Source organism: Pinus tabuliformis, chromosome J (assembly GCF_031772625.1).
Source record: "Pinus tabuliformis cultivar Carrire ecotype Pingquan chromosome J, CPIR1, whole genome shotgun sequence".
Taxonomy (NCBI): domain Eukaryota; kingdom Viridiplantae; phylum Streptophyta; class Pinopsida; order Pinales; family Pinaceae; genus Pinus; species Pinus tabuliformis.
The window spans coordinates 1,190,523,154-1,190,540,640 of NC_142295.1; the positions used below are offsets into that span (position 1 = coordinate 1,190,523,154).

The 17,487-nt window shown below is 39.3% G+C and overlaps 1 protein-coding gene across 2 annotated transcripts in view; it reads left to right on the forward strand.

The window, feature by feature from the left end:
* Window positions 1-259: 259 nt before the first annotated feature.
* LOC149231354 (uncharacterized) overlaps window positions 260-17,487 on the forward strand; it is a 215,675-nt gene continuing 198,447 nt past the window's right edge. Inside the window, exons 1-2 of one of the 2 annotated variants that reach the window (XR_016248060.1) lie at window positions 260-509; window positions 766-1,507. Coding sequence is in view for 1 of the 2 variants with exons in the window: in XM_089379181.1 (XP_089235307.1) it covers window positions 849-1,507 (659 nt within the window). In the remaining variant the exon portion in view is untranslated. The remainder of the gene's footprint in view (window positions 510-765; window positions 1,508-17,487) is intronic. The other variant, XM_089379181.1, reaches the window with a different exon arrangement.

Consider the following 17,487-nt stretch of genomic DNA (forward strand, 5'->3'; position numbering starts at 1 on the left):
TCCTCTCAAAACATACTCAAAACCAATTACCTATATAAATGCCTATACTTAACCAAAATGTCAACTAAAACATTCCCTCGGTAGAAATTAACCAATGGAATGATAACTCTGTAACCTGATTTCCCGTCTCTCTAACCCGTAACCGGGCAATGAGGCCAAGCCGCCAACTTCTAACTCGGTCATCGTCCTGTGTCTATTTTGCGTCTACGTCTGCTTATAAATTGACCCCACCCAGCCACTCGACAGAAACAGCGACCGGCCGAGATTCTTTTGCGTCTACCGGCGGGAGCTCAAAAAGGAAAAAGTTCATTTGCCAGTGGCCGAGGCCGACCATTATTATTATCATCATCGATATTATTGTATTGCATTGTGTGGAGAAGAAGGTAAACAAACAGGGGCAGATGACGCAGGGTCGGCAAAGTCGGTGGACTCCGCGGCATTGGCTCCCGCGCCCAACAACAATGGCGAAATGGTGATAGAGGACGGAAAGACGAATGCGTGAAGACGAGGTATGTTCACTCATCTTTAGCTCTTAATTCTCTGCAATTTTTCTTCAAAACCTAGGATTCAACTCAATTTCGTACATAAAAAACCTCAGAACCCTGAGCGTCCCAGAGCTCCTCCAGCTCAGAGTGCTCTTGAGATTGATCTAGACTTAGTAGCTCCAAGGCCTTTTCATGTCTGCCTCTTGTTGTCCTCATAGCGCAATATAAAATCTAGACATACTAGACGTTGAGTTCATTTTCCCGTTCTTCATGTTTTTAGGGTTTCTGAGCTTCTTCATGTGGCCGAGTGTTCATCTTTCAGTCGCTCTATAGACGTTTATTTGTCTCCCTCGATTGGCAGCAATGGATCCCCAGTCAGGCTCTTCCATGCCCCGGGAGCCGGAGGCGCGTGTGCTGCCCCCTTCAGAGCTGTTGCTGAAGAGAATCGATGAATTGGAAGTGAGCCATGCGCACTTAAAAGAGGAGATGGCTAAGTTGATTGACTGTCACGAGGCCGGGGTTGAGGCTGCAGCAGAAGCAGAAGCTGAGGCTGCAGCAGAAGCAGAAGCTGAAGCTGAAGCGGAAACCGAAGCCGAAGCTGCAGCGGGTACCGTTGCTCTCAGCTCACAGACTCGGCCATTCAGTAGGAAATCTAGTGAATTGCGGTCCTATTCTCCTGGAAGGGCTCAATATGAATCTTCTCAGCGAAGTCACAGGGTGGCGTCGTCTTCATTGCCGCAGCGGTCGCATTCGGTATCACCACAGCGAACCAGATTGACGACAGTCAGGAGGGACAAGTACGACGCTCGGCAGAAAACAGGACAGACTTTGCCCCAAAAAACACGACACGGATCGCCTCTGCAACGGGAGTGGGGCTCTTCTCAATCCTTGGGGACGCTTCCAAAGAAGGAGTCGGCGAATACATTTCCAGAGAATTTCACAGACAGGGATTATATCAACATTCTCCAATCCATGGGGCAAGCTGTTCACATATTTAAACCTTCAGGAGAAATAACTTACTGGTATGATTTTTCATTCTGTCACGGCATTTGCAAAACTTTCATATTTGCATTTATACGCCTACTTTCATTGATAGGGTAATTTAGAACTTTTATTGGCATTGTTCAGTATGCATTGATGGTCATTCCTGTAGTTTGAACTTTGTTTTGAATGCATGAACATTTTATCAAAGTCCATTTAGTCCATATGAAATATGAAATAAATTTCATGGCATGCAGTGATAAACCAATTATCATGAGATAGTGGACTAAATAAGTTGTTGAACGTTGTCCCTGCATACTATTTTTTTACTGGGATTCAAGTGCTTGCTATTTATCTTTTGTGAATTCTACCATAAAAAGGGGCATTTCCAAAATATACTATGAGAAAATATTTGTTATTGTCAGTGCTTGTTTTTCACATCAAACTCAATATACCATACAACTCTGCAATTGAAAAGAAAATGAGAAAATCTTATTTTACCAGTATGCCACATTTGCTATTTCTGGTTGGATGCTTGATGTTCTCAAACATTCTCCATCGAGGTTTAGTGCCTTAAATCCTCAGAGTACAGTCCAAGTCAACAGTCTGATTATCTTCAGATACTTTATGTACATTGCACAAATGTTATAAAATCACAAAATCAAATAAGTGCCTTTTTGAATGTCACCCTCAATCTCAGGCAAGCTAGACGCAAGTTCTTATCAAAATGCATCTGCACCTTGTTTGCCCAACCTGATTGCAGATAGGTGTGGAAGGGGACTGTTATAATGCCACAGCGAGACATAACATATGAGAGAAGCTGATTAGCAAACGTGAAGACTAAGTTGTCAGGAAATGGATATGGATGCGGATCTGGATATGGATCCACCAGATTTATTGATATGATGATCTAGATTAGGTCTAACTACATATCCATAAATGAGTCTGCATCCTCATTGTTCGAATATTTCCACTCCACATCATGATCTTATCAAAATGCATCTGCACCTTGTTTGTCCAACCTGATTGCAGATAGGTGTGGAAGGGAACTGTTATAATGCCACAGCGAGACATAACATATGAGAGAAGCTTATTAGCAAACATGAAGACTAAGTTGTCAGGAAATGGATACAGATGCAGATCTGGATATGGATCCACCAGATTTATTGATATGATGATCTAGATTAGGTCTAACTACACATCCATAAATGAGTCTGCATCCTCATCGTTCGAATATTTCCACTCCACATCATGATCTAGTTAAATTATTAATGATGTAGTCATCCTTTGTACACAAAGAAAACTGAAAACTGAGTATATATACTTTGTACTATTATCTAGATATTGTCGCAAAGCATTCCACCAGCATTATCAAAAACTGAAAATTGAAAATTTAATCTCTCAGTCCTTTTCTGCTAGCATTATCATGTGCTATACAGCTGACAGGCTACAAGTAAGTAATTAATAGCTTCTTATACAACTATACAGTCTACAGATAATTAATAAGTAATCTAACTAGAAGTCTAAATAGAATATTTGCTATTGAGGGTTTTGAACAGGTGGCAAAAAATCTAAAACTCTAATGTTATTGCTTGGGATCTGGTGTGTGAGGGCTAGCTGTCACAGGCTCCATTTCAGCAGCTTGGGATATGTTTCTAGGTTTAAAGGATCCGTTTTTGTGGCATACTGGTCTGGGTGGATCTGTATCTGTATCTGAAATGCGGGTCCAGCATTAAGATTCCGTGGATCCAGTAACACACCATCAAGCTGGGATGAAAGATATATAGTATAAAAAAGTTGTCCACAGCTCAGTGTCCAGGGAATGGTGATACTGCTGTATAAATATAACCTACTTCTGTTATTGTCACATATTTGAAACTTTTTTTACATCTATTTCAACAGTCCACAAATTTTGATCGCTTGAACTACCACTTTTCCTACTTTACTAGTTCAAAATCCATTTTACTTCCTTTATACTGGAAAGCTGTATCACATTTATTGGTATGGATCTCATCTTTCAATTGTGGTTCAAATGACATCATTCACATGGAATATTTCATGCCAAAATGTGGTAGTTAAAATGTCAACTGCATCAAAATTTTTAAAGTCACATGATGCCAGAAGTTTCAATAGTCTATCAGTTCTGCTCCCATTTGAACTCACACTTAGGGTGGGTACCTTAGGACTTTCATGTAAGCATTTTCTTGTGCATATAGAATATCTATATAGGAGATGTAATTTACCCTGAAGGTGCAATTGTATCTCTGCAATACTTCATATTGTATGGCCCCCTTAAAGAGAAGATGCCATTTCCATGTTTTTGCAATGTTCTTAAGAAGGTACTGCCTACTAGTATCCTACATCTCATATTTGTTCATTATATGATTGCATCTTGAGGATGTTTGCTTCCTTTGTTGCAACAACACAGCTTACCCTGTGAACAACTTACATCCTTATGTTGCATGTGGATATTTATTCATCAGGCATCTATTTACTGAAGTTGTCTGAATCACTGTTATCAGATTGTTCTAAATCTGATTTTGCACCTGATCTGCACCTGTACCCATATCGTACTCTTTCTGGATTCTCATAGGTTTAATTTCCTTGGTGGATCCTATGAAGGGGATGGATCTGGGATGAATCACATGATGATCCAGTCAAAAAACTATAGAAGAAGTGTAAAATAATAAGTTTTAGCATACATTCTCATCTTCTTCAACTTCTGTAAATGATTTGAGTAGGTCAGGATAGAAATTAAATGAAATGAGACTTATAATATTTTTTTTTGAATACCCAAACAGAATCTATGGTTCGTCTTTATAAACAGAATACGTAAGCTTTGTATAGCTCTTTATGGCGGCATAAGTTATGTGAAACAAAACACAAAGTAGATATCTGTCAATTACAATATAAATCAATAAATTTAGTAAATTGTTTCTTGTCTTTTTCTACTAGCTCCTCGAGAAAGCTTCTTACATGTTTGGCTGGAAATTCAGCAGTACATATTAGACATCACCTAGGGGGATGTGCATTTGATGATGTTAATACCCTGGTTTATGGATTATTTAATAAGCCTGAGTTAGAGAGGGGAGGGGTATTACATATTTTACCTTGGTTATGTAGCCATTTTCTAGTGCCCATTATGCATTATTGATGTATTTATCTCTTGGTGGTGGTGTGTTGTAGTGCAAGTGTAGGTAGAGTTTATGTTTTAAAGCTATTTGGGATGGTGGTTATGGAGCTCTGTCCTAGGGAAAATATTTTATTGTTTTCTTACTCATGCATCTTGGAGGGTGCACCTTGGGGGACTGTTTTAGGTGGATGATTGAGAACATTTTTCTATGTCATAATATTTTATTGTATTTTTTCATGCTATGGACTACTTACTATTTTGGGATGGTGGTTATGGAGATCTGTCCTAGGGAGAATATTTTATTGTTTTCTTACTCATGCATCTTGGAGGGCGCACCTTGGGGGGACTGTTTTAGGTGGATGATTGAGAACATTCTTCTATGTTGAGAATATTTTATTGTATTTTTCAGCCATGCATCTTGAAGAGCACTATTTATGTGGATCTTACAGCATCCTACTTGGTCAATATGCCTATTTTAGGTGATGCACCTCTCTTGGGGATCTATATTGTATTTTCTTTCATAATTTTGGATGAGACAAGTTTTCTTTCTCTCCATTTTTAACTTTTGTGATTGGTGATGGGGAATTTGTGATTGTGGATTTGGAGAGATGGAGAGGTGATAGGAGATTGTAAAAGCTTGTAGATAATTGATATGGAGCTCTCTTGCATTTCAAATTCTCAAAGATTAATGAGGATGTGAGGTAAGTGTAGATTTGGACGTACATTCCAATTGCAAGACAACACCTTCACATTTCTATTAGTATGACACATGTAGCATTCCAAGACTTGATTAAGGTTATTTTCAGTTAATACATTAGAGTAAATTGCATCAAACTAGCTCCTTTCACCTTAAGTACACATATATGTGATGAATGTATTGAAACTAGCCCTTTCTAGTATCTACTATATAGCCCACCAAAGTAGTTGATTATGACAAACTAGTCTTTTCATTTAATGTAATATTGCATGACTCCATTAGCCCAATAGGTTCATACATTAGTTCCTTCATACATTGATGGTTAATTATGGGAAAATAGCCGTTTCTACCATATAGCCCACCAAAGTAGTTGATTATGACAAACTAGTCTTTCCATTTAATGTAATATTTCATGACTACATTAGTCCTCTAGGTTCATACATTAGTTCCTTCATACATTTATGGTTAATTATGGGAAGGTAGCCCTTTCTACTGTATAGCCCACCAAAGTAGTTGATTCTGGCCAACTATTCTTTTGATTTAATATAATATTTTATGACTACATTAGCCCAATAGGTTCATAGGCAGTAGTCTTCATATCATCTAATTTCTTTGTTCCCCTCTCCTTCCTTTCATTTCTTTTCCATATTCCCTTTTCTTATCAAGGCTTTCTCTTCATGCTTCACATTGAGCCTCCACTCCATAGCCTTAATAATATTACCTTAAGTAAGTCCCACTTGTGAGAGAAGATCAACCTAGAGTGTGTGGAAGAATTGTTGAGGTGATAGTGGGTAGCCTTCTTGAGTTGCACAAAGCTATTACCTTGGTGCTTGGGACTTACACTTTGTGGGTGCTAGATTTTGTTGTAACAAGATTGAATGGGGGTGCCAAAATTGTAGTTGATTTTGTTGGGAAGATTCAAAGCAAATTGATTCAAGTAAAGAGCTTGATTGTCGAGTTGATGGTCCTATGTAGTAGTTATCAAATTCAGAATTTTGCAAAAATTTCCGAAGTATCATTGCTTAATAAGCTACAAGAGGAATTCAATAGAGTGACACCTAAGGTCTTCTCATCAAAGACAACATCTCCTACAAATAATCCCCTGTTTGAGTAGGTCAAACACCTCCTAGGTCCTCAACTCTTGAGAGTAATCCATTATGATACAAGCATGGCTATTTGCATCCAATTTCTTTCTTTTATCATCCAAAATATGAGCCCACACTATACATCCAACATATCCAAGTGAGGAGTTCCTCCCATACCATTTCTCAACAAGGGTCACATCCATACAATGCTTGTTGGGATCAATTTTAAAAATAGATTGAGTAGTGGATAGCTTTTGCCCAAAACCTAATCGACAAGCCTTCTCCTTGAAGCAAACAACATGTGTTAATTCTGGTATGTTCTATGCTTAAGAGCAATTTACTTCAAATTTTCTTATTAACCCAGTATCAATTTCCAGAATAGCAATGACATCAGCATGATAGTAGAATGCAGATAGAACATAAATATAAGCAGTAGAAGATAAGCCAAGACAAGAGGACACGAGATGTGGGACCAGCCAAGGACAAACCCCAATGTGGGGAACCCTTGATCAATTCTTCTTATATTCTTCAATAATTCAGCAGAGGGAGAGATAGTACAATTATACAAATCTGTAATTTTATTACAACAGCAGCAAAACCCTAACCAGCGAAGTCAAAGCTGGTCAAACAGGTCAAATTTGACCTCTAGGCAACTTTGGTCAACGCTCAGTCAACTCGGACTCCAACAACAAGGAAAGTCAACCCAAAACAGTCCGAAAAGTACAGTCAAACTTCAATCAACGCTGGACAGATCTGTGGTCAGCCCTCATGACAGTCAACGCTGGTCAACGCATAATCAAAACAGGTCAAAGGTGCTGTCTAGAAATGCGGCCTGCCAAGGAGAGGTAGCCTCACCCAATCCGCATGCAAGAATTAGTCAATGCTGGTCAAAGTTATCAATTCTGCCCACCTGCACCACGGTCAACCCTAGTCAACGCTGCCCTAACCAGAATCTGCGTCCTTCTTCACATGCGGGAGAGATTTGCTCCTCTAATGCGTACCCAATCAAGCTAGGAGAGAGAGAAGAATGTGAGATGAGATGAGTGAAATTATGCCACAAGGTCTCCTTTTATATGCAATGTTGACGATAAGCTGGGGGTGAAAATCACTGTTTTGCTTGCTGGCCGACCTTGACAAATTGTCAAGAATACAAATAAATTCATATCTACATGAATACATGTTGGAATCGGATGATCATTAGATCAATCTTACACCTCTTGGAGAGAGGAATCCAAGAAAATATCAGTTGCCATAAATGAGGTGACCCATATGGATTTTGGCCCTAGTTGCCAATTTTAACATTCCCTCTCAACTAGGTTGAACTCCATCAGCTAATCCATCTATCTGTCGGTACTATCTCTATCATCATTGCACTGTTCTGCTATGCTGAACTATGAAGAAGAAGAAGTGATTGAGAATGTATCATACCACTCTCGAGTCTCTACTGACCCGAAGTCAGTCCCAGATAAAAGAGAGTGTCTCTTACCACTCTTACTGACCCGAAGTTAGTTCCAATAAAGAGAGTGTGTCATACTACTCTTACTGATCCGAAATTAGTTCCAAAAAAAGGGAGTGTCTCATACCACTCTTAGTGACCCGAAGTCAGTTTCGATTGATCCCAGATCAATATCATCCTAGCATAGGGAGTACGGTAGTACACAATGCGTCCATCGGCAGTACTATGGTCCCTATCCTCATTTCCCTACTCATTGGCTAGATGAAAGGTACTTGCATGGGTAGGATGTCTCAGCAGGAGAAGGATGAAACACTCATCCTGTCTACATGTCACCACAGGGTATCACAGGGGAAGGCTGAATCACTCACCCTGTACACAGAAAACCATTAGGGGAAGGCTAAACCACTCACCCTGTGGTTTCTCATCGCTCGAAGAAGTACCCCAAGCCCCCTGGAGCTCCCATAACTCAATGTACATATCATACAGGACGCTCATAAGAGGGTCTCTCCACGATTTCTAGTCGTTCTTGGAAAGTCAAGAATTTGACCTTTCCCAGGGGCTTCATCAGGATGTCAACGACCTGCTCATCAGTCCCAATATGATGGAGCCTTATTGCTCCTCGTTGTACCATATCCCAAATAAAGTGGTACCTGATATCGATGTTCTTGGAGCGATCATGAAACACAAGATTCTCTGATAAACAAATCCCACTTTGGTTGTCGCAGAGGATCACAGTAGTATCCAACGTATGTCTAAACAACTCACTGAAGAGCTTCCTCAACTAAACAACTTCACAAGAGGCCATACTTGTAGCAATGTATTTGGTCTCAACGGTGCTCAAAGCCACCGACTTCTACTTCCTGCTCATCCAAGATATCAAAGCATAACCCAAAGAGAAACAATACTCGAAAGTGATCTTGCGATCCACCACACTGCCTGCCCAATCAACATCAGAATAATCATGCAACCTCACATCTCCAGTAGTGTATCTCAGTCCATTAGTGTTTGTGCCCCGAAGATATCTTAGAAGATTCATGGCACCAATCCAATGTGAGTGATGAGGCTCAACGTGTTGACTGCAAAACATATATCCAGACGTGAGTTCACCAAGAACATCAGTGCTTCTATAAGTTGACGATACTCAGAAGCATTTACCAATACAGGTCCGGTAGCACTACCGCATAACTTCTTGAAGTTAAGCTCCATTGGTGTAGTCATGGGCTTGCAGTCCACCATCCCGAATCTTTTCAATATCTTCACCACGTATTTTCCTTGAGATAGGAAAGTTTCTCCTGGCTTTTGCTAGACCTCCAACCCTAGGAAGTAGTGCATCAGTCCTAGGTCCTTCATCTCAAATTTGGAAGCCAACTCCCTCTTACATTTGTGAATGAGAGGGTCTGCACCAGTCAGAAAGAGGTCATCAACATACAACACCAGTATGAGAGGCTTATCATCTTCAACCTTAAAGTAAAGGTTTAGATCGACTTCACTCCTAGTGAATCCCAGCTTCATCAAATAGCTATCGATCCTCTCATACCAAGCTCGGGGTGCTTGCTTCAGCCCATAGAGAGCTTTCTTCAACCTGCATACATGAGATTCCCGATTATGAATCTCAAACCCCTCGGGTTGTTCCACATAGACTTCCTCTTTAATCAAACCATGTAGGAAAGTTGTCTTGACATCCATCTGATGTAGGTCCCATCCTTTCGATGCAGCAAGGGCTATGATCGAGCGGATGGTGGTGTATCGGGAAACAATGCAAATATCTCATCGTAATCACACCTTCCTTTTGAGAGAATCCTGGAGCAACAAAGCGAGCCTTGTACTTTTCACGACTCCCATCTCGATTTTGTAAAGCCATTTTTGATGTGACAACGGATTTGTCATGGGGTTTGGGGACCACATCCCAGACATCATTCTTCATGATGGACTCGTATTGTTCATTCATAGCATCCTTCCATACTTGATGCTTCACGGCTTCTTCGAACGATGAAGGCTCGTTTTGAATGATGGTGCTCATAATGGTCAAGTATCCCTGATATCTGGGCGGCTTCTTGCTTTCACGGAAAGTCCCTCTGGGTGCAATATGTCTCTCGACATCTTCAAGAGTCCCCCTAAGCCATGAGGGCCTATTCCTAGAGGAAGAGGGCTCTTGAGGAGGGGGCTCAATAGGATCCGTAGGTTCTTCAACATCCGGCATCGTTTCATCTTCCTTTTCATACGGCTTCCTGGTGTCAACTTCTTTATCCTTGGAATAGGAAGATTGTCAACTTTGCTAAGAGCCATATCTTCGTCAAAGGTGACATCATGACTTATCTCAAGTTCCCTTTAACCAGCCACAAATTCTATAGCCCTTAGAATTTTCGCTATAGCCCACAAAGATTCCTTTTTTCCAGATGCACCCAATTTGCTTCTTTTCTCTTTCGGCACATGAAAGTATACGGGACTTCCAAAAATTCTAAAATGAGAGAGATCAGGTTTCTTACCAGTGAACATTTCTTCAGGAGTCTTGGAGCCCAATGCTTGATGGGGGCATCGATTTTGAACATATACGGCGGTATTCGCAGCTTCGGCCCATAGAAACTTCGGAAGCCTTTGATCATGGAGCATGGCACGGAAAACTTCCACAATCGTACAATTCTTCCTTTCAGCCACACCATTTTGCTCAGGAGTGTATGGTGTAGTGGTCTCCCTCTTAATGCCAGTTTCTTTGCAAAAGTCATGGAACTCATTGGATTCATACTCGGTCCCATTATGAGTCCTTAATATCTTGATTCTCTTCTCGGTTTGATTTTCGATCAAGGCTTTGAAGTGACGGAACCAGGTGAACACTTCATTCCTTTTTTTCAAGAAGTAGATCCAAGTCTTGCGAGAATAATCATCTGTAAAAGTGAGATAATATAGATATCCTCCCAAAGAGTTTACTGGCATCATACTAGATATGTCGGAGTGGACCAACTGCAATATATCTCAAGTCTTGTTATTACTTGAGGGGAGTGGTCCCCTTTTAAGTTTTCCTTCGGCACATCCCGGACATACACCTTCATGCTCTACTTTGAACTCAGGCATCCTTGTCGCCATCTGTCTTACATCGAATAGAGCCTTATAATGAAGGTGGGAAAACCTCCGGTGCCATAGTTCAGATTGTAGAGATGTGTTGCACGACATGGTCGCCAATGGACTTCCTCCAGCTTGATATAAAGAGTCAACCCGAAACCCAAGAGTAAAAGCATCTTTAAAATTCTTTTTCCAAACATGTACCTTTCCATCGATGAATGCCACCTTGTAGCCTTTGTCTTCCATTGCCGAAATGGACACTAGGTTCTTCTTGAGATCATGTACATATAAGACTTCTTACAAGTGGATCATGTTACCCTGATTCAATTGAAGTAACATTCTCTACACGCTTTACGGGATAGGTGGCATTGTCTCCAAGAATAATCTCCAAGTTTGTCTCCTTCTATATCAAATTAGATAGAGCTTCCTTGTAACCAGTAAAGTGCCTTGAGGCACCACTATCAATAAGCCAATTTCCCAACGAGTCCGGAGGAGAGGTAGTGGAGAGGGCCGATATAAGATAATACTCATCTTGTTTATTGTTAATAACATTTGATTCATACTTGGAGTTCCTTGCTTTTTTGGAGGGTTGACCATTTCCTTGATTTTCCACATTCCTCTCTCCTTTGCCATTGAACCTGCCATTCCTTTGATTGTTGTTGTTGAAGTTTCTCGTGGAATGGTTGTGATCATCACGTGACGTGTCCTTTCTATTTGGACACTCCTTCGCATAGTGGCCAAATTTATTGCAAACAAAGCATCTTCCCTTCCTTCCACCCTTTGATCCAGGCTTTCCTTTGAAATGACCTTTAGACCCAAAATTATTTCTTCTTTTGGCATGAGAGGAGAAAGTAGTGGGGTTGCTTCTATTTGAAGGAATTTCTTGCTCCACCATCCTTGTCTCTTCTTGAATGCATCTCGACATCAATTCTTCAAACCTTGGAATTCGATCGTTATTGAGAAGACTGGTTTTAAATATATACCATTCGGATGGGAGCCCTCCAAGGGTAGGGATAGTTAGTTCCCTGTCTGGAATGACTTCTCTAATCGATAGAAGATCATTCTTGGTCTTAGTGATCCTTAAGAAGTAGGATTGTATATCCTCGTCCTTGCCCTTCTTAATATCCTTCAACTTATTTTTGAGGAACAAAACTTGATTTTCATCACTAACCTTAAACATGCTTACGAATCTGTCGTAGATCTCCTTGGAGGTGTTCAAATCGGAGATGTAGGCCACTGGACGCTTGTCAATAGAATCTCTGATAATCTTATTCGCTTTGATTTCACCCTTAGTGTACTTGTTCTTTGTAGCAACCGATCCATTTGATGGAGGCTTCGAGATTATACCCTTCACATAGTCCAACACTTCTTGTTCATCCAATGTCAGATCAAGAGACATCTTCCATCTGTGATAGTCAAATTTCTCACGGAGCTTATCTTCGATCGGGAAGTGGGATGAGGAACCCATTGAGCCTTTTGTCCTTTTCAACTGTCTTTGGTGATTGCTCTTTCACTATTGCTTGGGCTTTGTCTTCACCTCATCTATGATACCATGTTAATTTTGGTATGTTCTATGCTTAAGAGCAATTTACTTCAAATTTTTTACTAACCCAATATTAGTTTCCAGAATAGCAATCACATCATCATGATAGTAAAATGTAGATAGAACATAAATATAAATAGTAGAAGACAAGCCAAGATAAGAGGACACAAGATGTGGCACCAGCTAGGGACAAACCCCAGTTTGGGGAACCCTTGATCAATTCTTCTTATATTCTTCAATAATTCAACAGAGAGAGAGAGATAATACAATTACACAAATTTGTAATTTTATCACAGTAGCAGCAAAACCCTAACCAACAAAGTCAAAGCTGGTCAAACAGGTCAGATTTTTCCTCTAGACAACTCGGTCAACTCGGTCTCCAACAACAAGGAAAGTCAACCCAAAACAATCCGAAAAGTATAGTCAAACTTCAATCAACGCTGGACAGATCTACGGTCAGCCCTCATGACAGTCAATGCTAGAGTTAACACATAGTCAAAACAGGGCAAAGGTGCTGTCCAGAAATGTGGCCTACCAAGGAGAGGTAGCGTAACCCAATCCACATGCAACAATCAATCAATGCTATCAATTTTGCCCACCTGCAGCTCGACTAACCTTAGTCAACGCTGACCTAACTAGAATCTCCGTCCTTCTTTTTCACATGTGTAAGAGATCTGCTCCTCTAATGCATACCCAATCAAGTTAGGAGAGAGAGAAGAATGTGAGATGAGATGAGTGAAATTATGCCACAAGGTCTCCTCCTTTTATATGCAACGTTGAGGATAAGATGGGGGTGAAAATGATTGTTTTGCTTGCTGGCCAACCTTGACAAATTGTCAAGAATACAAATAAATTCATATCTCCATGAATACATGTCAGAATCAGATGATCGTTAGATCAATCCTACACCTCTCGGAGAGAGGAATCTAAGAAAAATATCAGCAGCCATAAATGAGGTGACCCATATGGAGTTTGGCCCTAGTTGCCAATTTTAACAACATGTCATTTCTATGAAAGATTGATTTTTCCTTTTTGCAACATGTTTTTGTTGAGGTGTGTAAGGTATAGAGCTTCGCCAAGAGATATCATGTTGTGATAAGTAACTTTGAAAGGTTTTGTTGACATATTCTCCTTTGTCGTTTGATCTTAAACATTTGAAAGGTCAACCATATTGGTTTTCAACTAATGCCTTAAATTCCTTGTACTTTTCAAAGACACGACTGTAGTTCTTCAAGTAATATACCCAAGGATACCTGGAAAAGTTGACATTGAAAGTCAACATCCATTGGCTAGTGGTGGTTTATTTAAGGAACATATGTCATTGTGGATAAGTTCCAATTGAGTCTATGCTCTCCAAGACATTGTTGTTTCAAAAGCGGCATGGTGATTCATGTGAAGCATGCACATGTCACATACTCCATTGGGGTAGCAACCTTAGATAGTCTAATAACTATGTCGTGTTTCACATAAATGACAAGCTTTAAAAATACAAATATCCAAGTTGTTTGTGCCAAATTTTGCTATGGTCCTCCTTTGAACTATGAGCGTCATTGTCTTGGATAGGAAGGTCATAGAACTTATGCAATTCCTCTTTAGGGTCTAGACAACCCTTTGGAAACAACAACAAATTTTTTGTGTTTACCCTTCACAACAATCTGATAAAACAAAAATTCTACCTTCTTGCTAGGCAAAGTTAGTTGGGGTACATATAACAAATTAGCACTCAAACTAGGTACATGATACACATTAATGATCCCACCATTTTGATGTTCATTTTATCACAACCAACAATAGTAAGTGCATAATCATTTGAAAGAAAGTTTTCCTTCTTCTATTGCTTTAATTAATGAAGAAAAGAGAGAAGCATCTTTAGCCATATGATGGTGCAACCAGAGTTGAATATCTACGCTCTTTGAGAAATATGAGCATGTAATGCTCGAGAAACATTTAAATAAAACATATAGTTATCTACCTTACTTTCTGAAGTTTAGTGCTCCAAGTCGATGGATATTTTAGTGGACATGTCTCCTTCAAGCTTCTTTACTTTCTCCTCTACGTCTTTAGTTTTTTGTTAGCGGACCTTCTCGATATGTCCCAATTTCCCACAATAATGACAATCCTTCTTCTTCTTACCTTTCTTAGTCAAAGTTTGATTACCACGCCGCGTCTTAATAGGTTGGTTGATGTAATCATGTTTTTTATTATTGGATTATTGGCCTCTCTCTATATCATTGGCCCTTGTTTAGCAAGTGGGTTTGTTGCTTGACCTCAAATTACCCTTCACAAAGCAATTATTCCTTTGTCCTGGTCAACAAACCATAGAAGGAATCAAAAGAATAGTCCTTGCCATTATCTTTTTGGTCCAACTAGCATGGAATGTCAAGTAGAATACAACATAGGGTGTCCTAAAGTTCACTTGGATTAGTTCCTTGCATTGATAATCTTTCTTTAGAAAATTCATATTTTGCATTCACCCAATTTCAATTGAAGTTCCTTCACACAAGCCTAGTAATCTTCAATTTTTTCAAAGGAGAGAAGATCCAGAGTGTTCAACTCTTTGTCAATTTGCATATCTTGACTTTTGTTAATGTAATGATAAGCCTTCAACTTCTTCTAAAGAACATTTAGATAATCGATTTTGCTTGTATGAAAGAAAATCTCCTTAGAGATGTTGGTCATTATATCTCCTATAACCTCGTCTTCCTTGTTAATGACAAACATTTGCTAATCATCCTTCAACTTTAGAACCATACTCTTTGTAAACTGCCAAAGCACTTCACTCTTCAATAATGTCTCCATATCTTGTGGCCATATTCCATAATTTTAGTTGTTTAGAAACATGGTCTCTTGCATGGAACAAATAATGCCGGTCTGTAGATCTTAATCCTAAACCCCAAGTCAATCTATCAAATGGATTTAATTTGTTAGGAGTGCATACAACCGAAAACCTCCAAAAAACCTATAGACAATAGGCTAGATTTAAAACCAGTAGCATTGATAACATGTTGGAAAACTAATGATTAGGTAGATTAAAGAGCTAGATTGTCCAAGACGGCGTGGTTTAAAAACATTATTACATCACTTAAGCACAGGGAAGCATAGCTTAACATGCATAGAAATATATGAAACCAAAATATTTTTCAGGCAAATCACTTACCATACACATATTAGATCGACCCCTAAGGTCATCTTATATAGCACCAAGATGTAATCAACTCCCTTGAAGTGAGGAAGACAAGGTCCACTTAGATTGGTGAGGGTGAGCAACAAACTCCTTGAATTCTGTGTTATTCTACACATCGGTTTACTACTTTAATTTAACTATTCGACAAGCCGAATGTGTAATTGATCATTGAATTGACTTTCCTAGTTGATTTTCATTCACTGTCTCTAAGAGATCCAAAGTTGTGATGAACTTGTTTGCGGTGTTGTTGCTATAGAAAGAAAAGGCTAAGATAAAGGTGTGTGGCTTAAAATCAATGCAAAGTTAAGGAAGAGATTGAGCTGCCCTTGAATTAGAAGAAGGGAGCGATGACGTTAGTGCAGAACTTGCACTTTTGGAGGACTGGGCACATAGAGCTTTGGACCATGCCAAGCATTGGATGTAGTGTGAAGGGGAACTTATCTTTGCACTTTGCAAAAGGCTATGGCAAGATCATGTAGACTATGCATGTGGAGCAAGGGACTTGCACGACCTTTGCATTACAATTGAGCATTTTCCTCTACATAGATAGATATAAGGAGGACTTTGAGAAAAAGAAGGTTAAGGCATGTAACCCACCAAGAATGGGCAACCCCTAGGAGAAATGTTTTCTCAGCTAGCCAACAACTCTTATTATGATCCACAAATAGCTTTATATTAGAGGTACCCACAGTTATAAACCTAAATATATCCATAAATAATAATAATGATAATAATAATTAATAATTATTGAAAGACATGTCTATTAGTTGGGACATAACTATTGATGAAAGTGCATCCTGCCTTGTATTTATACAGGGATCTCATTTATTATTAAATCATATCAATTCATCCATACATTTCTTTAATATATTATTTTTTTTATCCTCAATGGATTATTTCTTGGATCACTTAATAGTTTCCTAGATTACTTAATTGTGAGCCAAGCTTGGCTATCATATTTGGTATCAGAGTTGAGTTTTTGATCTTGCCATTGGCCATTATGCTTTTAGCTACAAAAAAAAATTCCAAAGTTTTTATGACCCTGTTCTTTGACCTCCTGGGCTTTTGGCCATTTAAATGTCTAAATTAGAGTCCAGTTAAAGATAATTACTACTATTTCGTTGCTAGGGTGGGAAGGTAAATCCAAAAAAAGGGCATAGATTTATTTAAAAACCAATATGCAATAACAAAATTACAACCACTATCCATCTCTTCAACTACAACTATTGAATTCTGTCATACACAACATCACATTTGATATTCGTGGTACACATATACATAATCAATTCACAGTATCACATTTTTTGTACAGTATAAGCCATTTGTCATATCCGTACAACCATTATTCAATTGTTGCAGTTTGAACTTGCCCTATTCATGCAACCACTGTCGATTCACTGTATCCGTATAGAGTTTGTTCCTGTCATACTACTATCCATGCGATCTCTATACGACTCTTATTCCATTACCTTTGCCAAGTTGTGAAAGAATCAATCTCAAGTGCAATTCCTTAGCCATCAACACAGTATAGGGTTTTTACAACATACAATACTACACTTGCAGTCCATACAAGTCATATTATTGACCATAATATTTTTGTACTACATTCTAATTTTGCCAATCAATAAATCCCGCCACTATTGATGTTTCACCATCATCTGTATGGCCGTTTGCACGATCCCATTGCAGTTCGAGGTATTCATTGTAGCATGGGGACTCAACGATCAACGAGAAAGTGCAACAACTGCCATTTATTAGTACGCCTTTGCCATTAGGGTAAGGAAAGACCACTGCATTGTGTTCGACCATCCATTGCCATTCCAACTATCAAGGTGGAGCGTGACCCATCACAGGCGTCCTGTCTCA